The sequence below is a fragment of the Lissotriton vulgaris genome, chromosome 5, assembly GCF_964263255.1.
Source record: "Lissotriton vulgaris chromosome 5, aLisVul1.2, whole genome shotgun sequence".
NCBI lineage: Eukaryota > Metazoa > Chordata > Amphibia > Caudata > Salamandridae > Lissotriton > Lissotriton vulgaris.
In genome coordinates, this window is record NC_141693.1 from 1,161,924,991 (window position 1) to 1,161,945,106 (window position 20,116).

A 20,116-nucleotide genomic window follows, 5' to 3' on the forward strand; every position below is an offset into this window, starting at 1 on the left:
CTCCCCGCTGTTGCTGCCCCCATGGCCCCTTCCCCCAGCATGTCGTTCCCGCTCCTGCCCCCCAGTTGATCACCCTCCCCCGACCCGTACTTAATAGCGACCGTGCAGCGGGCATGCCGCTGGCACGACAAGGGCAAGCCAGTCTGGGACCCGAACCAGGGATTCTGGTACCCCGACCCCTCACAGCTACGACCCGAGCACTCTCCTTGCACTCATTCCCGGGCGCAACAACTGCCATCTCTCAACGCTGATCAACACCCAAGGCCTGATCTCCTGCCAACACTGCCGCCGCACCTTCCCCCACCTCTGGACACTGGCAGCAACTCCCAGCCCACCAGACAGCACTGCATACAAACCACTGAGCTGCATCCTACTCAAAGTACGCTTCCTGCACAGACATGCCATAGATTTCTGAGACCTCCTCAACACTTACGCCCGGCGTCGCCTTCCTCACAGAGACCTGGACCAAAGCCAGCTCTGCACCTGACATTGCAACCGCCATCCCTGATGGATACAAGATCCTGAGAAAAGACTGCCCCAACTGCCCAGGAGGAGGCCTCGCCATCATCCTCAAAAGCTCCCTCCGATTGACAACCACCAACCCGGACGACACCTTGCCCCCCCATGGAACACATCCACTGCCAGATCCAGCCGAACTCCAGAACGACGCTCTGCGGAACACTTGCCTACAGACCTCCTGGACCCCGCACCCACTTCACCAACGTCATCGCAGACCACATCGCACCCCACGCCCTGGCCTCTACAGACTACATACTAATCTGAGACCTGAACTTCCACCTGGTCAACAACAGCGACCCCCAACACTGCCCTCCTGGAGAACCTCACCAACATAGGACTGAAGCAACTTGTCACCACCCCCACTCACACAGCAGGACACACATTGAACCCCATCTTCGCCGGAGGAAACAATATTCGCTTCAGCCACACCACGGAACTGCTCTGGACAGACCACCACTGCATCCATTTCTCCTTTACAAAACCCATTGCAAACAAGCACACGTGCTGCCTCCCATGCAGAAGCTGGGACCAAGTCTCCGAAGAACACCTCACCTCTGCCCTTACCCGCACTCCTAACCCAATCATGACAGATGCCAACACATCAGCAAGGAACCTCCACCAATGGATCGGTAGCTGGGCCAACGCTTTAGCCCCCCTCCAGAACACCACGAGACGACACAACAAGAAAGAAAACTGGTTCACTGCGGACCTCCAAGAACCAAACATTCCTGACGACGACTGGAGAAGATGTGGAGAAACAGCACAACCCCGGAAGCGCCGTCTGCCTACAAAACAGTCATCTCAGCACACCACCAACTCATCAAATCAAGAAAGAAAAACATAATCCAAAACAGAATCTTCTCCAACGTCTACAAGTCCAAGGAACTCTTCGCCATCATACAGGAATTTGCCAAACCCAACAGCGAAACAACCTCAACGTCCCCCCTTCCCAAGACCTCTGCAACAAACTCAGCACCTTCTTTCACCTCAAGATCTAGACGCTCTATGACAACTTCGATGACCAAGACCACTGCACCGCCTCAACTCCGACCCCCAACTACGCCACCCAACAGACCCTGCTCACCTGGACCCCTCCTACCACAGAAGACTTTGAAGCATCTTCTGATCCCTGCCCCCCGCACATATTCCACAGGGCCGTCACTGCCATCGCACCCGAGCTACACCAAAATATCAACTCTTCCCTTGAGACAGCGACTTTCCCCGACAACTGGAAGCGCACCTAAGTCAACCCCCTTCTAAAGAAGCCCTCCGCAGACCTAAAGGACGGTAAGAATTTCAGGTCCATCTCGCTGCTTCCTTTTGCGGCCAAAGCCAACAAAAAGGCCGTCAACATTTAGCTAGAACACTTCATAGAAACCAACAACATCCTAGACACCTCCCAATCCAGATTCTGCAGCAACCACAGCACCAAGACCGCCCTCCTCGCCGCCACCGACGACATCCGCGCCCTCCTCGACCATGGCCATACGGCAGCCTTCATCCTCCTGGACCTATCAGCAGCCTTGGCACTTTCTCCCACGGCACACTAACCACCAGGCTGCACTAGCCACCAGGCTCCAGGACACTGGCATCCAAGGAAAGGCCTTAAACTGGATACGATCTTTCCTCTCAGGTAGAACACAGAGAATAAGACTCCTGCCCTTCCTCTCTGAACCGACAGTGATCAAATGCAGGGTACCCTATCCCAAGGCTTCTCCCTCAGCCCCACACTCTTCAACGTCTACATAGCCCCTCTAGCAACCATCGTCAGAAACAACGGGTTCAGCATAGTCTCCTACACCAATGACACCCATCTAATCCTCCCCCTCACCAAGGAACCCAACATCACCAGGCACAACTTCCAAGAAGGGATGAAAGACGTCGCGACCTGGATTAAGAACAGCTGCCTGAAGCTTGACTCGAAAACAAATCATCATCCTCGGCTCCACCCCCCTCTCTGCATGGGATGACACCTGGGGGCCCCGCACCCTCGGAAACCCACCCGCCCCAACCGACCAGGCACGCAATCTTGGCATCATCCTCGACTCTTCACTCACCATGAATCGCCATATCAACGCCATATCCTCCGCATGCTTCAACAGTCTCCGCACTCTTCACAAGTTGTTCAAGTGGATTCCCCCTCAACCCGACTCCAGGAAAACAGTCACTCACACACTCATCACCAGCAGACTGGACTACGGAAACGCCCTGTATGCCGGAATCAACAAAAAACTACACTGCAATCTCCAGACTGTCCAGACGCTACAGTCCGACTCATCCTCAACATCCCACGGCAAAACCACATCGCCCAACACCTCCGCGACTACCACTGGCTCCCCATCAAAATAAAAATATCTTTCAAGCTGCTCACACACCCCTAAACTCCCTCCCGTACACTGAAACCCAATACCTCAATGACCGAATCTCCTTCCACGCCCCCAAATGAAACCTCTTCTCAGTCGACCTCGCCCTAGCCACTGTTCCACGTTTTTACAGGACCAGAGTAAAGGAAGATCATTCTCCTACCTCGCAGCCAAGACCTGGAACAAACTCCCCCTTAACCTCCGACAGACACCGACACTGCACCAATTCAGAAAGGACCTCAAGACCTGGCTCTTCGAGTGATCCCTATGGAGCTGCACACACCCCACCCCAGTGCCTTGAGACTCTCATGGGTGAGTAGGGATTGACTATAATCAGGCAGAGCGAAATTAACTCCTAAAGCCCTAAAGCATACATTCATTTTGCTATACTGAGCTTGTAATCAGGACCTACATAGTAATAGCTAGAGTAAAGGCTAACTCCAGTAGGCGTAGAGGGATTGGAACACAATTAACAAGCTCATTATCTGGTCTAATCCAGATATTTTAAAGAAACAAGGGGACGTATTTAGAGTGGGTGTATGTAATGAAATCCAGAAAAAAGCTTACTATGACTAACATCCTACCAAATTGACTTATTGTGAAAGCAGCACATGCAAGGAGTTATGCAAAATATTAATGCCATGGGGGCCACCCTAAGAGGCAAGAATTAAAAGGGTGTCTAGTATAGAGAAAAAAAACTCTTACTCTCTAACATGCACCAGCAATGCTCATTCTCAAAACTTGCTTCTTTGAGGATGTTAGCTGGGGTTTTGAGAAGCACTGTGAGGTCTTTCACTGGACGAACAGACAAGTCTCCACTTTTGCAGGGAGCCACACATGTTGTATGCAACTTGAAGGCTGGGCGCAGCCAAAGCGTTAAATGAAGGGGAGCAGAACTGCTCATGGCCACTATTAGAAGTAATGCCAGTGTCATTTCTGTGTGTAGCCCTAGGACAGTCACTCGGAGTACGCTAGTGACTCTACAGTGGCGACAAGGACCAGAGACCGCAGTGCATTCCTCTGGTGTGCTGCCCTACTTTGGTCATGACTCACTTGCATCTGCAGCTACCCACCCCGGTCAAGAAGAAATGGACCTGGCTCTCTGTGTTGAGAGCAAATTAGAGTCAGGGATGGCCTTTGACTTTATCTGACATAGTGGATCCCATTACCTGCTGTCTGGATTGCGGCAATTTAAAGCATCATCTGTGAGGAAAGTTGCAGGGAAGAACAAAACGTCCAGACATGAGTGATATGCGCCACTACACAGCTGACAGCCGCCACCATGCCTGATTCTTCGTGCTGTCAGTACTGGGCAAACCATAGCAGCGCTGCTTGTCTGGCTCAACAGACAATTCGCAACCCTGTGGTTCACTGCTGTCACCTCACCCACCTACCTGCACCACACTGAAACCACTGAGGAAAACATGTGAGTGCATGTCCCTGAATGTGCATACTGCACATGAAGGACGACCTCCATCCTCAGCCTATATAGATCAGTGGAGCATTAATAGCTTGAAGACTCCCTACTATGGGGCACCAGAATGCATTGGCCACAGGGCATGGAGATGGCTGCCAGAGAAAGGAGGCCAGTAACAAGCGGCATGCACCATCGCCTACAGCGCATTGTGTCCAGGTTGGACACTATCTCATGCTGAAATCAGAGCTATGGAATACAAGTAACAGTGCATCCAGTAAGACTGGTCCGTCGGCCCCTTGGTTTGATGAGAATCTTAGATTTTAAAAACTCATAAAGATCCTAGCATAGGCTCTATCTACCCGAGGACAAAGGATGCTATAAAAAGGACCTGTTTATTTAACATCAAGGACGAAAAAAGGTTCAAGCAATGTATTTCGCTAATGAAATCGCCACGTCCAACAATAAACTTGAAGAGGTTTTTAAAATCACAAAGTTTATCAATCCTTTCGCCCTTTCTCAGGTCTTGGAAGCCTCTCTGAAACTTTGTTCTCAACATTCTGATCTTTTCAAGAACAAGATTCTCGGAATTGTAGGAACTTTAAAGGCAGCGGGCGCTAGCAACTGTGTTGACTCTTAAGGATCAGAGGGCCAAAATGCACCTTGCGCTATTTATAGTAGTGAGCTCAATTGGTCTGGGTGTCAGCCCTCAATCGTTCCAACCTCACACTCCTGCTCTCTGAAGGAGTTCCTCATCATCTCGTTTGAAGACTCTGAGAAAACTCTCAAAGCTTGGAAGTCCGGTTTTCCTGATGACCCCTGCCCCCCCATCAGATTTTAGTTGCCAACGCCGAGGCCATTTATCCCACCCTGAACTCTGCTAAATAACTCACTGTGCCAGGCTATTGTTCCAGTTGCTGGAAGAAGACCTAGCTGATACACTGCTAAAAAAGACCTGCAGCAGACAAGTCCGTCTCTGTAACTATAAGCAGATTTCTTTGCTGCCAGCATTTTCAAAGAACGCTGAAAAAAGTATCAATGTCCAAATTTCCAGTTACCTCCACGCCAATCAGTTGCTACATCCATCGCAATCAGGTTTTAACCCAGGATAGAGTACTGAATCTATTCTGGCAGAGGTCTGTGATGCTATTAAACTGACAGTGGACAATGGTAAGAAAGTCGCCTTATTGTTACTGGACCTTAAGGCTGCATCTAACACAGTTTCTCACTCTATTCTGATGCAACAATTGCACGACATCAGGATAGGTGGGACCGTGTTGGCCTGGTTGAGCTCCTTCTTATCAAGCAGATTTGAGTCTGTGTGGATGCCGCCATTTGATTCTGAATCCAGCCCCCTTAAATGTGGGCTTCCCCAGGGCTCTGCCCGTAGAACGATAGGGTTTAATGTCTACATGTCCCACTTTGCATCCCTGGTGGAATCCTTTGGACTGCAGGTCATCTCTTAGGCTGACGACACGCAGTTCCTTCTAACTTGGGACGGGAACATCTCCATCGCCCAAAATAGATTTGAAGCGTGTCTTTCAGCGGTGTTTTAGTAGATATGCTGGAGTAATCTCCAGTGCAACATGAGTACGACAGAAGTGCTGGGTTTTGGATCCCCTCCCCCCTTTGTTGGCTGGTGAAGTCAGAATTTCAAAGTGAAAGAGTGAAGTTCGATGACAACTTGTTCTTCAAACCACAGGTGGAGAGTGTAGTTGGGTCTTGCTATGGCCTTCTACGGTTGCTGAGGATGTTTTTGTTCCTGCTCCTGGCTCCTTGTTAGAAGATGGTAGTGGTGCAGCACAACCAAGCATATTACATGTTTCCTCAATGCAACCCTAAACATAGCAGTGAGATTGCATTTGTTAGGGAGGTGGTGAGGAGACCTAGTGCCTCATGGCCCATGGGATGCATGCAAGGGGCCACATGGTGTGCCCCCCAGTGTGCATGCACCCCCTTTGCTGCACAGCATGGACTTCACAGTCCATGCCATGCAGGAAGGGGTTTTGACGCTCCTATTGAAGCGCCTTTTTGAAAGGCTCCACCATGGGAACAGAAGAAGAAAACTCCTAATCTGGCAGGCGGCCGGTAGTCGAGTTTGGCAGTGCAGGAGTGGAGTTGCGGCATGCCGCCTTGCACCTGCACCGCCAAACTCGTAATCAGGCCCTAAATCTCACGGTAAAGCTTCCGACCGGGTTGAATCTGGTTACTGTATCTGACGCTTGTTCCATCACTGTCAGCCTCCAATCTCACCTAAGTAGCAGTTTACCACATACAGTTGACTGTGGTTAACGCTTAACGTTTTTTTTACACTATTTTTATTTAAATCTTTAAAAATTCATATTTTAGATCACTGTATAGGATTTTTTGTTGTTTTAGAGTAATTTTATTTATGACAATTTACTCTATTCTTGTAAATTTGTTTGTAATTTTTCTTGTAGCGTGTTTTGATTTTATTGCTGTTTCTGCATAAATACTTTACACATTGCATAGAAGTTAAGCATGTCTGCTCTGTGCCACATCTTCCTGGGGATGAGCGCAGGTTAATTCAGTGACTTTAGTAGTTTACCCAACAAGGATTGTGTTTGTTGCTTAATGTGGGTAGTCTGCCCTCAGAACTAACAACTTGATTTCTTACTCCCACCATGGATGACATTATTGAGGACCTCAATAGAGTGCAATGGTTTTCAAAGCTGAGCCTCAATTTTGGGGATCACCAGCTACTACCAGACGCAGTCAGCAGATATATAACCACCATTTCAAGCCACCTGGGACTAAGGAGGTACAAGAGTCTTAACTTTGTAATCTCTTCTGCAATCGAGGTGTTCCAGAACAGAATTTGCATGAAGCTGACAGGGCTAGTTGATGTCCTCAACATCAGCAACAATATTCTTATTTACTTTATGACACTGGAATAACACCACCAACTTCTATGGGCGACACCTGAAAGGCTGATGGAACATGGCCTACGCTACATTAAGACAAGCACTCCTTCTTTGAAAACCAAGTAAAATTCTCTGGATAGGTCTCAAAAGAAGGATTAAAGATGTGTGGACGCCTGGGACAAAAGAGGTCAATCTAAACCATTTGAGTCATGTGAACGTACTGCTATTGCGCTAATACGTGCAGAAGCTTCAGCAACTTAATATTAAGGGTATTTTGCAGAACTCAGCTGGCATGGGTAGGAAGTAAGATATGTTATAATTCTGAAATTTGCAAGTAACTTTTGAGGTTGCATCTGTTGTAGGAAGAGCTGGATCTTTAACAAAATATTATCAATGTACTAGGAAGAAGATGTTACACATATAATGAATTCTCACCTCTTTGCTATGCCAGAGAACTGAACGGTTGAGTACATTTCCATTGCTGGACGTGTATTTAAACTCCTTGTGCTTAGACTTTTTTAATCAGACATCTTACTGGAGCTCCAACATCACTGTGATGAATAAATTTTGCCCTCGAAGAACGATTCTGCTCGTGAATTTTATTTAAGATTAGGGCATGGGCAGCTCAACTCCTACAAGTCATAAGCAAAACAAAATGCTCCTGCCACACAGAGCACAACAGAAAGGGCCACCTCATAATTACAAACTACTGCGGTTCTTGCCTCACCTGCCCATCGTTTTAGAGTCCATAAGCTCTCTGATAAAAGTCAATGCCTGTTGGGAATGGAGCACCGATGCAGATAAAGGGTTCAACAGTGTTAGAAGAGTACTCCTCCACTACGCCACAACCGCTTATTTCAAACCCAAGAAGGAAACAGAGCTTATTGTGGCTGCGAACCCCACTGTCATAGCCACTGTCCCCATTCAAGAGCACAAGAGAGAGGTCTGGACACCAATCGCATTTGCAAGCAGCGCTCTGACAGACACCAAGACCAGGTATGCCCACATTGAGCGAGAATCATTGGCCATCAAGTGTGAATGCCATAATTTCCACTTATGCATCTATGGGTAAGAGTTCTGGGTCATAACTTATCATAAGCCACCTGTCCATCTTTTTGCTGGCACATCTCAACCCACCACTCCACCCCTTACCCCCCCCCCCGACACCTCCCCACCCCAGAATGGTAAAATTAGTGATGCAGCTTCAGCAATACAACTTCACTGTACTCTACAGCCTGGGGAGTCAGCAACTCCCCACAGACTACATATCGCTTCATCCCCATGCACCTATACCTAGGATAACACAACCAAGCGATTACACCGAAGACTACATTAGTCTAATAACACACATGGCCGGCCCCAAAGCCACTGAACTAGAAGATAGAGCAGTGATGTCTCAGGAAGACGAATGCCTACAGAAAGCAGCGAATGTAATACGGCAGAATAAGTGGAAGGATTTTCTGCGAGACTCCCACCAGAAGAACCAGAACAACAAACTGATGCTCATCTAGTGATGGAGAGAAAGGTAGGAAATGAGGACCACTGATGAAGGGCTCCTCCTGCAGGAATGACGTATCTTGGTGCCCCAACTGCTTCAAAAGAGAGTCATACAGTTGATGCATCAAGGACATCGTTGGATTGCCAAAACAAAGTCATGGCTTAGGTAAAATGTATGGTTTTCAGGGAATGATAAGGCAGTCGAGAAGGCTTTAAAAGCATGTCAAGTCTGTCAGCTAAACAGTGGGGAAGAATCCCCAGCCCCCCCCCCCCCCCCGCCCCCCCGCCCCCCCCCCCCCCCCCCCATCTTTAATGAAAAACTGTGCAGGACACTGTGGACAAAGGTCAGTGTGGATTCTGGCAGCTTTTTAGAATGACCAACTGACACTGGTATTACTGGATGGACACTCAAAGTTACTCCTTGGTGAAGCTGAGAGTCAATGGCATTCCACAAGATATTTCCTCAATTGGAAAAAACTAGGATCTTCAGACTATCTCCAGAATTTCTTGCAAATATACCACAACAGGCACCACTAAGTGCTCCCCCAGAGCACTTCTGTTTAGGGGACCAACGGGCAACAGAATCCCAGCAGGGCCCAAGTGGTGCAATGTCACTGTGGACATCAGCACACCCCAAAAACCTAGAAAACAGATGAATGAGAAAGCCAGCCAGATCAGCAGGGCCAAAGACCGCACCAGAGGACTCAGACATAAAGAACTTATACAAGACTCACACCCTAGCTGGAAACTCCAAACACCGTTTGAAAGGGGTTACTGGATTGTTGAGGAAATCAACGATAATATAAGCATACTGGCAAAATGAAAGAGTTACCCAGAACACTTTGTGGTTCAAAATGAATACCTCCCATAGAAACCAGAAAAGACACTGGCTGTGAGACGACAAGTACTCCCACAAGCACACCCGCCAGGAGGAACGATCACAACAAACCATCACCAACCAGAGGAAAGCCACCCATAGCAGACTCAACACAAAGGCAAGAGGACACACTTAAACAAAAACACTGTAAAGAACAGCCGCTTGCATTCTGTTATTTGCAAGTGTGTGCTGTACATTTTTACAGCAAAGCGCACGTAAATATGCAAAATGTCATAATTCCAAGAATTTTGCAATAAGAACGTAAAACGAAATTTCCACAAATTATCAGAGTAATTTACATTTTGCTGGGCCTACTTGAGACCCAACCCAACTCCCAGCCAGACATAAAGAGACTTAGCCCATGATTACGAGTGTAGGTGCTATTTATCGCACCTGGTATATAGGTTACATTATTCAACAGGTGGGTATGTTATTTATTGGGAGCTATAAATAGCACCTATAACGAGTGGGGAGTAACATGCAGACTTTGGTGTTTAGCACAACAAAATTTGCATGATATAGTATATACAATTTGCTTTTCCCAAATTTAACAAAGGTTGAGGTATTTAACACCTCCAACGATTATCGGATGCATTAAACCCTTGCATGCTAAAGACGTACTGGACAGTGTATGCACTGCAACAACGTTATTCTCTGTGGAATTTTGCTACACTCTATGACCGGAGCTAAAATCAAATTAGCAGGAAGCACAGATTGCAACTCTGAAAATGTTGTATATTCGATCAAATGTCCATGTGGACTATTATACAATGGTAAAACGGAGAGGAAAATGAAAACACGGTTGACCGAACATAAAAGCAAAAGCAAAATCAGAACAAGAAACACGACTTCAAACCTGGCGGTTCATTGGGAAGAGCACCGACACAGTATTGCTCAACTAAAATTTCAAATCATTGAACAGATACCCAAGACGCAAGGCATGGATAATTCGAAAAGACTCTGATGCAGAGAGAAGCTTTTTGGATTAATAAACTACACACAATGATGCCCCATGGGCTTAATGACAAATTTGAGATGGCCTGTTTTTTACAAGATCAGATTAATTCAGATTAATTCTACACTTACAGCAAACTTACTTGGATCTGCCCTCGACAAAGAGCTGGACGCTTTCTTTATGCATAGATTTGCACTGAGATCACAACATTCCCTCAGACAAATTTACACACATTTACAATATCATAATAGTACACAAACTCACTAGGATTAACGTGGAAACACGGAGAGATTTCCAGTCCAACACATTGAGTCATTATACAATCGTTGTCTCTTTGCAATTCATTGAGCCATGTTGACACATGTGTATATGTCATCCTTGGAATGTTCTTTGAGCATGTATTCATTTGACCAAATTGTCCTGTTTGAACTATTTACGTGCATATTCACGAACGTTATGCACACCTTTGCTGGATGTTTTCAGATAATTATGTTTTGGACTAGGCATATAGCGGTCTTCTTTCAAATGACTAATCATGACTAATCATGGCATTGTCTACGTTCCATTTTAATTTACGATAATTCGTCAGATACAGACTGGGGATTTCCTCACAGAGTATTTTGCTTTAAGTAGAACATCTTATTTATTATAAGAGCAGTGGGATTAACATCACTGTTTGTAACTTTTCTTACAGTTTCATCACAACCTCATCGCGTCTCCATAACTCTACTTTATACTGGTGACGCCTTGGCTCCACAACGAGAATAGGGTGAGATGTGCAATTTGCAACATAAACACAATCCTGGTTTGATCTTTATGTGCAGCATTGTGAAAGTACTATGTTTCATTCCAGGCGCTTGACACCACCTGCCTTCAGTCAATTATTCCAGTGAACACGCAATTTGGAATACAGTTCACCTAGGTATGTGGAATCACTATTGTGATTATGCATAAAAGAGCCAGTTATTTGTCCTTGTCCCATCTAAACACGTTCATGTTGGCTTATATTGTTTGTACAGACTCAGCTTCTAGCATTGTCTTGGCGAAAACAGTAAGTGCCCTGATTTTTTAGCATCACACTGTGTAACTGAGTTTACTACGATAAGGTGCAGGGTGCATGACTTCTCACATGACTGGAAGACGCTTATAAATTGCTTTGACAATCTGAAGTTGACCCATGTGTGCATCTTCTGAAACGTTTCCCTTTTCTTCATTACAGATTACCCCTGATGAAGGGACCAAGAGTCCCGGAATGTATTGGGTTTTGTGATTTTGTTTTGTTTACACCAATTTAGTAATGTCCATATTTTCTAATTGTATACAGTATTCTTGTAAGTATTATATGTGCTGGAAAATATTTGCAGTTTGACTGCTGTAATGTGAAAAACATCATAGTGTGTTTTGTTTTAAAAATATTGCTTTATATTGTGTTTCACACACTAATTCGTAGTGCACGTTAGATTCCTAGTCGCCATTTGGGACTAGGGCATTTTCTAAAAGACGTACTGGAGCCATCTATTGCAGTAGAGCTTAGGTGCTATTGACTGCTACAGCAGATTCCCCTCCACCCCACCCCACGTCAAGTTTTCAAAATTGTGCATATTTACTAGATTTCCCTAGGTGCCGGCTGAGCTAAGTTCCAAAGAACACAGGTATTCACATTGCAAAAAAAGGGAATTTTTCAATGGCAAAATGTGATGTGCCCATGTTGACTTTAGGGTCTTTTCCTGTAGCAGGCACTAGGCCTACCCACACAAGTGAGGTACCATTTTTATCGGGAGACGCGGTGGAATGATGTGTGGTAGGAAATGTGTGACTCCTTGCAGATTCCTGAGGTTTTCCTCACATTTCTGTTTTAGCCAAAGTTTTAGATTTGCAAGGGCTTCAGGATTAAAAAACATGGTGCGAGCCACGCACTTCATGCCATCCTGGACTCCTCAGGTGCCTAGTTTTCAAAAAGAGTCATGAATATGGTAGGGTTTCCTGGGTGGCAGCTGAGCTAGGGCCTAAAATCTGCAGCTACCTATGTTGTAAAAAAAAGCGGGGATTCTGCTGGTGAAATAGGATGTTTACATGTTGTGTTTGGGGGTGTGTTATGTCACAGGCGGTTGTTGGAACACAAAATAGTAGAGTAATTGATATTAGCAACCATATTTCTCTGCATTTGTGTCTACCAAATGTAAGCAGCGTGTAAGAAAAGACATTTTGCAAAAAGCCCTCTACAATCGCATGCTACCATGGGTACCCACAAATTCAGATATGTACAAATTACTGCTCCTACACTCAGCATATGGTTTGCATTTCAGAAATACACAGGTTTTGTTTATACCACCCATTTTTCACTCTTTATATTTTACCATACAAATTGCTCTATACTCTGTACACATTGAAAAACCATTGTACGGTGCAGTGCAGTTATTGGCTTTGGGTACCTTAGTTTCTTAGATAATCTACAAATATATATATATATACACCCACAACCAGAATGAGTTTAGGGGATGCAGTGGTACATTGCTTTTGTTAATCGGGTATCATGGCAAGAAGTTACAGATGAAAACGTTGACACAAATGGCTGGTTTTTCCTACTCATTTTAATTTTTTTTTTATTTCAACGGTTACTGTTTCTTTGAGAAAACCTGGAGGAAGCTACAAAAATGACTCTTTGCTGAATTCAGAATTGTGTCTACTTTTCAGAAATATATAGCTTTGTGGCATCACCCAAGGGTTTCACACCCGTTTCCTCCCCAAACTGGAAGTAGGTTGAAAGCACAAAGTAGAAAAAATGGCCCACCTCTTACAAAAATGGCAAAAGCGGGGTAAAAAAAATTTTTGTAAATATATATGGCGGTGGTGTTCTTGGGCACAACGAAATAAAAACAATTGCACCATATATCTGGGTTTGCCTCGTCTGTATATCCATGCAGTGAGATTGGAGGACGACTTCCTGTGATATATATATATATATATAGAGAGAGAGAGAGATACCAGAGAAGAGCCAAGGAAAATGCGCACACAGGAACCACTGCCAGGTAAATATCAACCCAAGAAAAGATTTATTACATCATAAATCTTACGTGACGCGTTTCGGCAGTCCAGCTGCCTTGATCACACAGTATCTATATATATATATATATATATATATATATATATATATATATATATACACATATATATATATTTTTTTTCAAGCAGGAAATCCCGGCTGCCGCCGAGAACGCCATGTCCCCGCCACAGTGAAACGGCGGTCCGTGGTAAAGGAGGCGAACCTTAATACAAAGGCAAAAACGCTGCAACCTTCTCCAACTCCTGGAAAATCAGCCACCACGGACTCCAATTGCACAAAGCAAAGATTTTTATTGCAAAATACCGGCAAACTCACTCGACGCGTTTCGAGACCTAGTCTCTTGGTCACGAAACGCGTATTTATATATATATATATGTGTATATATATATATATACACAATTCATTGTGTTTCTGAAAGCTGGTAAGATAGTGATTTTACCAGAGCAAACCATTTTTAGATGCCATTTTTAGAAAAAATTAGACTGATCTGTGGAGCACTTTTTTCTAATTAAACCCCATTTTTTTATATTTTGGCTATTTTCTCAGTCCCCTCAAGGGGAATCCAGAAAACCTTGATACATCCAGAAACCTAAGTATGTTGGGGGAAAAGTACACACATTTACTTTGTATACCTTAAGTGGGAAAAACAGTTATGAAGGCCTAAGCACGAACACCCCAAATATCCAAAAAAGGGCTTAGCATTCTAGGGCAGTGGTTCTTACCCTTTGGTCCGGGGACAACTAAGGATCTCAAATAATGTTAAAAGATCAATAATGTTTATATAAATTAAGCTGTCAAAATGAACATTTCAAAACAATTTGTAAACATGAAGAATGTGGAACTGGAGGTTAAAAAATATATTAACTTCCTCAAAATGATGCAAGTGCATTAAATGAAATATAGTATAGACGAATAATGCCCTTCAATTAATTTAGAAATGCTCCAGCCTTCCCCTTAAAATTAATTATATTTATATATTTGATTGTGAATTAAATAATTCATTTGATTGATGAATGCTTCTTACTGTATTTTTGCGTATTATTTTGTCGTTTAAATCATTGAAAATACTTAGGTTGGGTCCCCTAGCTCCCAGTAATACCCATTTGGGGTCCTCGGAATACAATAGTGATTCAGTGGGGGTCAATGCTTTAAATGTGCTAATACTGTCCAGTACTGAGTAACGTGCAAAACCTTGTGGGCACAAGGTGGTTAACCTGAGCACTCCTGTGTGCTGAATAAGCGAAAGGTACTCGACAGGTATGATGATTAAAAGTTTTATTCACTTTATCATATTCGATTAGTTTAATTTGTAATCACAAATTGTAATCCAGATAGTCTCCATGTGGAAGAAATCGATGCAAAAGTTTTTATCACATGATAGTGTCCAAAAATTCCATAAGTGGCATCATATACATAGTTCAAATCCCCAATGCATTTCGAGCTGGTAGCTCTTCGTCAGGGGGTTAATACTGTAAACAAGTAAACAGAAGGTACGTCAGTCAGGGCCGAGTGTAATGGAAAATAAAAAATTGATAAAGTCAAGGGTAAAAACCTTGAGACTCCACCATATGACGCCATGTCACTCTCTTCTCGTCTTTGGGTGCACGCTTTGGTATCTCTTATATACGTTTTCCGATGCACGATTTTCAAAACACTATTTCTAGTTTTTTCTCAAGATGCTTCATTACTTTACACGGGTGATTGACTCGCTATGACTTTTCTAATACTACCGCCCACATCAACTCTTTGGGCTTCCACCCGCATGTTGACACACCCTCTCATTCAGCATCGGTTTTTACCCTTGACTTTATCAATTTTTTATTTTCCATTACACTCGGCCCTGACTGACGTACCTTCTGTTTACTTGTTTACAGTATTAACCCCCTGACGAAGAGCTACCAGCTCGAAATGCATTGGGGATTTGAACTATGTATATGATGCCACTTATGGAATTTTTGGACACTATCATGTGATAAAAACCTTTGCATCGATTTCTTCCACATGGAGACTATTTGGATTACAATTTGTGATTACAAATTAAACTAATCGAATATGATAAAGTGAAAAAAACTTTGAATCATCATACCTGTCGAGTACCTTTCGCTTATTCAGCACACAGGAGTGCTCAGGTTAACCACCTTGTGCCCACAAGGTTTTGCACGTACTTTTCACTTTCTGCCCTTCCTGGACATTAGGGGCAGTATCCTGATCACCCTAAATGACTTAACTTTCCTGGCATACCCCATTGAATACCGCATCTTATCTTTGGAGTGCAGCGGATTCCTATCCTTTATCAGTACTGAGTAACAGCACTCTTTAGGCAAAGCCTCGGCAGTACATGCGCTGCTCTCCAAGTCATGCTGTATTCAGGTAAGGACTTGAAGCTCCAGCCATATTTTTCATTGGCTTGTGTAATTGTCCATTTTAAATTGTGGCTTTTTATTGGTCAATCGGCTTAGTAGCCCCTCCTTAGTATCGTCCTGTCTTATTTTGTAACCATATTTTTGCTAAAATAGGGAGCAACCTCACTGCCCAAGAGAATAGGTACCACAGGTAAACAGCACCTCGGAATTCTCATGGGAAAACCAAAAAAGGTTCACAACTATTATCAGTATCTTGTGACGCCCAATACATAATGAGCTACAGGCACGCAATCCAGGTGAATATGTTCATGCCCAATAGATTATATGATTAATAGTCATTTGAACAAATGAAAGGAATGAATTCAATGTGGAACAACTCAAACATGATGTGATTAACAGTTTGCACTTTTTCTCTGTCTCTCATTGTTCATGGTCATGTCATTTGGAGATTTTTAATGTATTTCTGTGAATTGGATTAAATTATGATTTTGTGGAATGGTAATCTTGTTTTTAATAAAAATATATATATATATTTTGTTTACATTTTGAGTGTATTATAATTGCCAATTAGGGTCCGCTCTTTTTAATTTTAACTTTGTATGTAAGGATTGCGTGCCTGTAGCTCGTTTTGTATTGGGCGTCACAAGATACTGATATTAGTTGTGAACCTTTTTTGGTTTTCCTAAGAGAATTCCGAAGTGCTGTTTATTTTATAACCACCCATGAGGACACCCCCTTGTTGCTTATGTTGTCACTCAGTAGGCTTTAAATACAGCCTCCGAGCACTATTTTCTCAAATAGCTTTGTCCTGCCTCGCTCTCTCTTCGAGGATCAAGACTATGGTCCTTCGAGGATCAAGACCAGTTAAATATGGTCCTTCGAGGATCAAGACCAGTTAAAGCAAGGGTCGATATGGGAGGAGTCACCTTAGAACAGACACCCATTTTTACTTATCTTGGAGTTAGCTTTAGTGATAACTTAAGCTGGAAGCCCCAGTTAGATTTACTAACTTTAAAGCATACCCAATTAGGTGTAGCCTTTCTCAAAGAACATAGGTATTCTTTAACTAAACCTATGGCTCCCCTTGTCAAAATGTATGGCTCCAAGATTCTTCTAGCCGTATTGTACGGTGCAGAACTTTGGGGTTTTAGAAACCTGGATTCCCTAAAGGTGGCTCAAAATAAATGTCTTAGGTCTGCAGCAGGGTTGCCTCAATCATCCCCACGTATTCCCCTATTATATGATTTAGGTTGTCAGCCTGTTGAAGAAATGGCACAGTACAGAACACTGGCGTTTTGGCGACGTCTGTGGACCACCCCGGAATTGTCCTTATATGCCAAGGCCCTGCTTGAAGTTAAAGGACTAAGGGGCTCTCACAGGATTACCTGGCTGTCTGAAATTAAAACTATTTTGACAGACATGAGGATGGGGGAATTATGGTCTAATCCGGACACAGCTATTTTTTCTTCAAAAAAGCACTTTAGAGATGCGTACTGGAATATGTCAGTAACTAAAAGACATGCTTCCTTGACAGGCAGTTCTTTGACTGCAACATTCCTGGTTATCAAGGATGTTTTGTTTTTTTCAGAATATTGGGATATTATAACAAAGTCACAGGATCGTAAGCTGTGCCACCAGTTTAGAGTTGGATCCCTACCTTTACGTGGTCTAACGAAGAACTGGAATACATCTGGTAGTGGTCATTGCCCATTTTGTGCGGGTCTGATAGAAACAGTTGATCACTTCCTCTTTGTTTGCCCCGTGTATCACCATCCTAGACAGCTGTGGCTACGCTTAGTATGCAAGAGAATGGGAACAAGATCAGCGCATGTGGCGTGTAGAATATTGAAAACCGACACTTCAAAACTGGTGGTTATAGGTGTGGCAAAATTCTTTAGTTGGGCCTGGATACTTCGGTCCCGGAAGATCAGCTCCCAATAATTTGGTCCACAGGATAATGATGTGGCTACTGTAGTGGCAAGGATTTAAGGCTTGAGGATAATTGAGGAGAGTCCCACTGTTTTAAATTGCTTTTATAGCCATCAAGTCTCAATATCTTTTTATCTCAGATTTTAGCCTAATATTTATATATATGTTTTATCCTGTACATACTACGAAAAAATGTTCTGTGTAATATTGGTTTCAATTAATTATTTGTATTAATTACGAATTGTATAGTATGTCTTTTATGATGAAATATTCGCAATAAAGACTTTTTGACTGACTGATATTAGTTGTGAACCTTTTTTTGTTTTCCTAAGAGAATTCCGAAGTGCTGTTTATTTTGTAACCACCCATGAGGACACCCCTGTTGCGTATGTTGTCACTCAATAGGCTTTAAATACAGCCTCCGAGCACTATTTTCTCAAATAGCTTTGTCCTGCCTCGCTCTCTCTTCGAACTTTAAAAAAAAAACTTTATGGCATGGGCGCCAAACCCAATTGCAATGCAATAGTTCATACATTTGCGAGAATTTAAGCTATGGGCATGGTAAATGACAATGTCTTTTATGTATCCGATTTAAAAACAGCACATAAAAATGGCAGTCATTCCCAAATCCAAACCTCAAACTCTTAAGAGAGACGTAATATTTTTAATTGGAGTGTACTGACACTTCTCAGAAACAAGCAGGTACACTGCTACCTGCATTTCTATTTTTCCATTTCGAGCGCTGGTGGTAGGATCACCTGGATCCAGTTATAATTAAATCGGATTACAATGATAAAGTGGGGGCCTGAATCCAGAAATTATTAAAGTTGTGGTCCACAAATGTCCAAATGTGAAGAACCCTTGTTCTAGAGGAGGGGGTGAGGGGGTAAAGGTCTTAGCAACTGAAGAGTTAAATATAACAAAACTCGTAACTCCGAGCCCTGCTCAAAAAGAGGTTTAACTAGGGATCCGAAAACAATGATAAGCCACTGGTAATCAGACCCTATGGATGCAGAACCTGCAAAAGACCCCCTGAAGCAGTAGACAGGGCCGGCTCTAGGCATGGGCAGTGTTGGCAACGGCCCAGGGCCTCGCACTCTGCCTACCAGGATGGGCCCCACACAATGGCAACACCCCACCAGTCCTGGTGTACCCCTGCCCATCAAAGTGAAAGAAATGCGTCTCTTTACAATTGGGCTCATGGGAGGCCCCTCCTGGGGCCTATGGTGTGGGAAGGCCTAGGGGAGGGGGACACCTCTCGGGCTGCCCATTCAGAGACTCTGCAGGCCACCCATTGTCAACACTTTAGCCCACACAGGTTTAATCAGCCCCAAAGCAATTCTCACACCTTCAGTCCGAAATAGCTGTACAAGAGGTGCTTGGAGTGGCTGAGAGGAGGAGCTTTGGCCCAGTTGGAGTCTGCACAAAGCAGCTTTTCAGACATCAGAAGGTGTCACATATGTACATTTCAGGGGCCTCCCACATTCCCTTTTGCCCAGGCCCCGAAAATCCTAGGGCCGGCCCTGGCAGTAGACATTCAAAACACTTAATCAAAGGGAGAAGGAAGGGATGCAAGGAGCCATCCACATTGCACGTAACTACTGGCTGTGCGCAGGCACTAGCATGTATGTAAACCCAGGCTAGTCATCCGTAACCGTGAGCAAACCATTCTACATGTTTAATGGGTGGAGGCTGAGTTTTGAGAGGGCAGGCAGTATGCATATTCTTCTCTGGGAGTGGCTTCATGTGGGGGCGGAGCCAAGTTGACGTTACCTCCGGTTACTCACATGCCACTGGTTTGGAGATACTCCAGCGGGACAAGCCCCTGACTCTCCTAGCGGATGCTCAGCCTCCGCGCATTGTGAAGGTATCGATTCCGTTTGGGGGCCCTCATTCTGTATAGTGGCCCCTGGCTCCTCCTCATCGATGTCGTCATCGCTCACGCCAGCTGGCATCAGACCGCTCCACATCCTTCCACTACGCACGCGTAAAACAAAGTAACGTGTGCACAGCGCAGGCGCACGGAAACAATAAACAGCATGATTCGCTAAACGTCATTCCGTACAATTGTTACTGATTGTTAAGTGATAACGCTGGAAGGATGACCGCCATATTGTGGTTGGCAAGAAAAGCGCCACCAGAAAGTTATCAAAAACGCGAGCGAAGCATGTGAATAATAAGGGTAGTATACAGAACAATACCCTACAGTGAAGAACACTGGTCTTGCTGAGAAGACTGGCGACATTTGCT

At 44.2% G+C, this 20,116-nt stretch overlaps 1 protein-coding gene across 1 annotated transcript in view; it reads right to left on the reverse strand.

Annotated features, from left to right (window-relative positions):
* Positions 1-19,868, reverse strand: part of FAM204A (family with sequence similarity 204 member A) — a 450,793-nt gene extending 430,925 nt beyond the window's left edge. The window contains exon 1 of the mRNA XM_086920295.1: positions 19,654-19,868. Coding sequence (XP_086776421.1) covers positions 19,654-19,836 — 183 coding nt within the window. The 5' untranslated portion in view covers positions 19,837-19,868. The remainder of the gene's footprint in view (positions 1-19,653) is intronic.
* Positions 19,869-20,116: the final 248 nt, after the last annotated feature.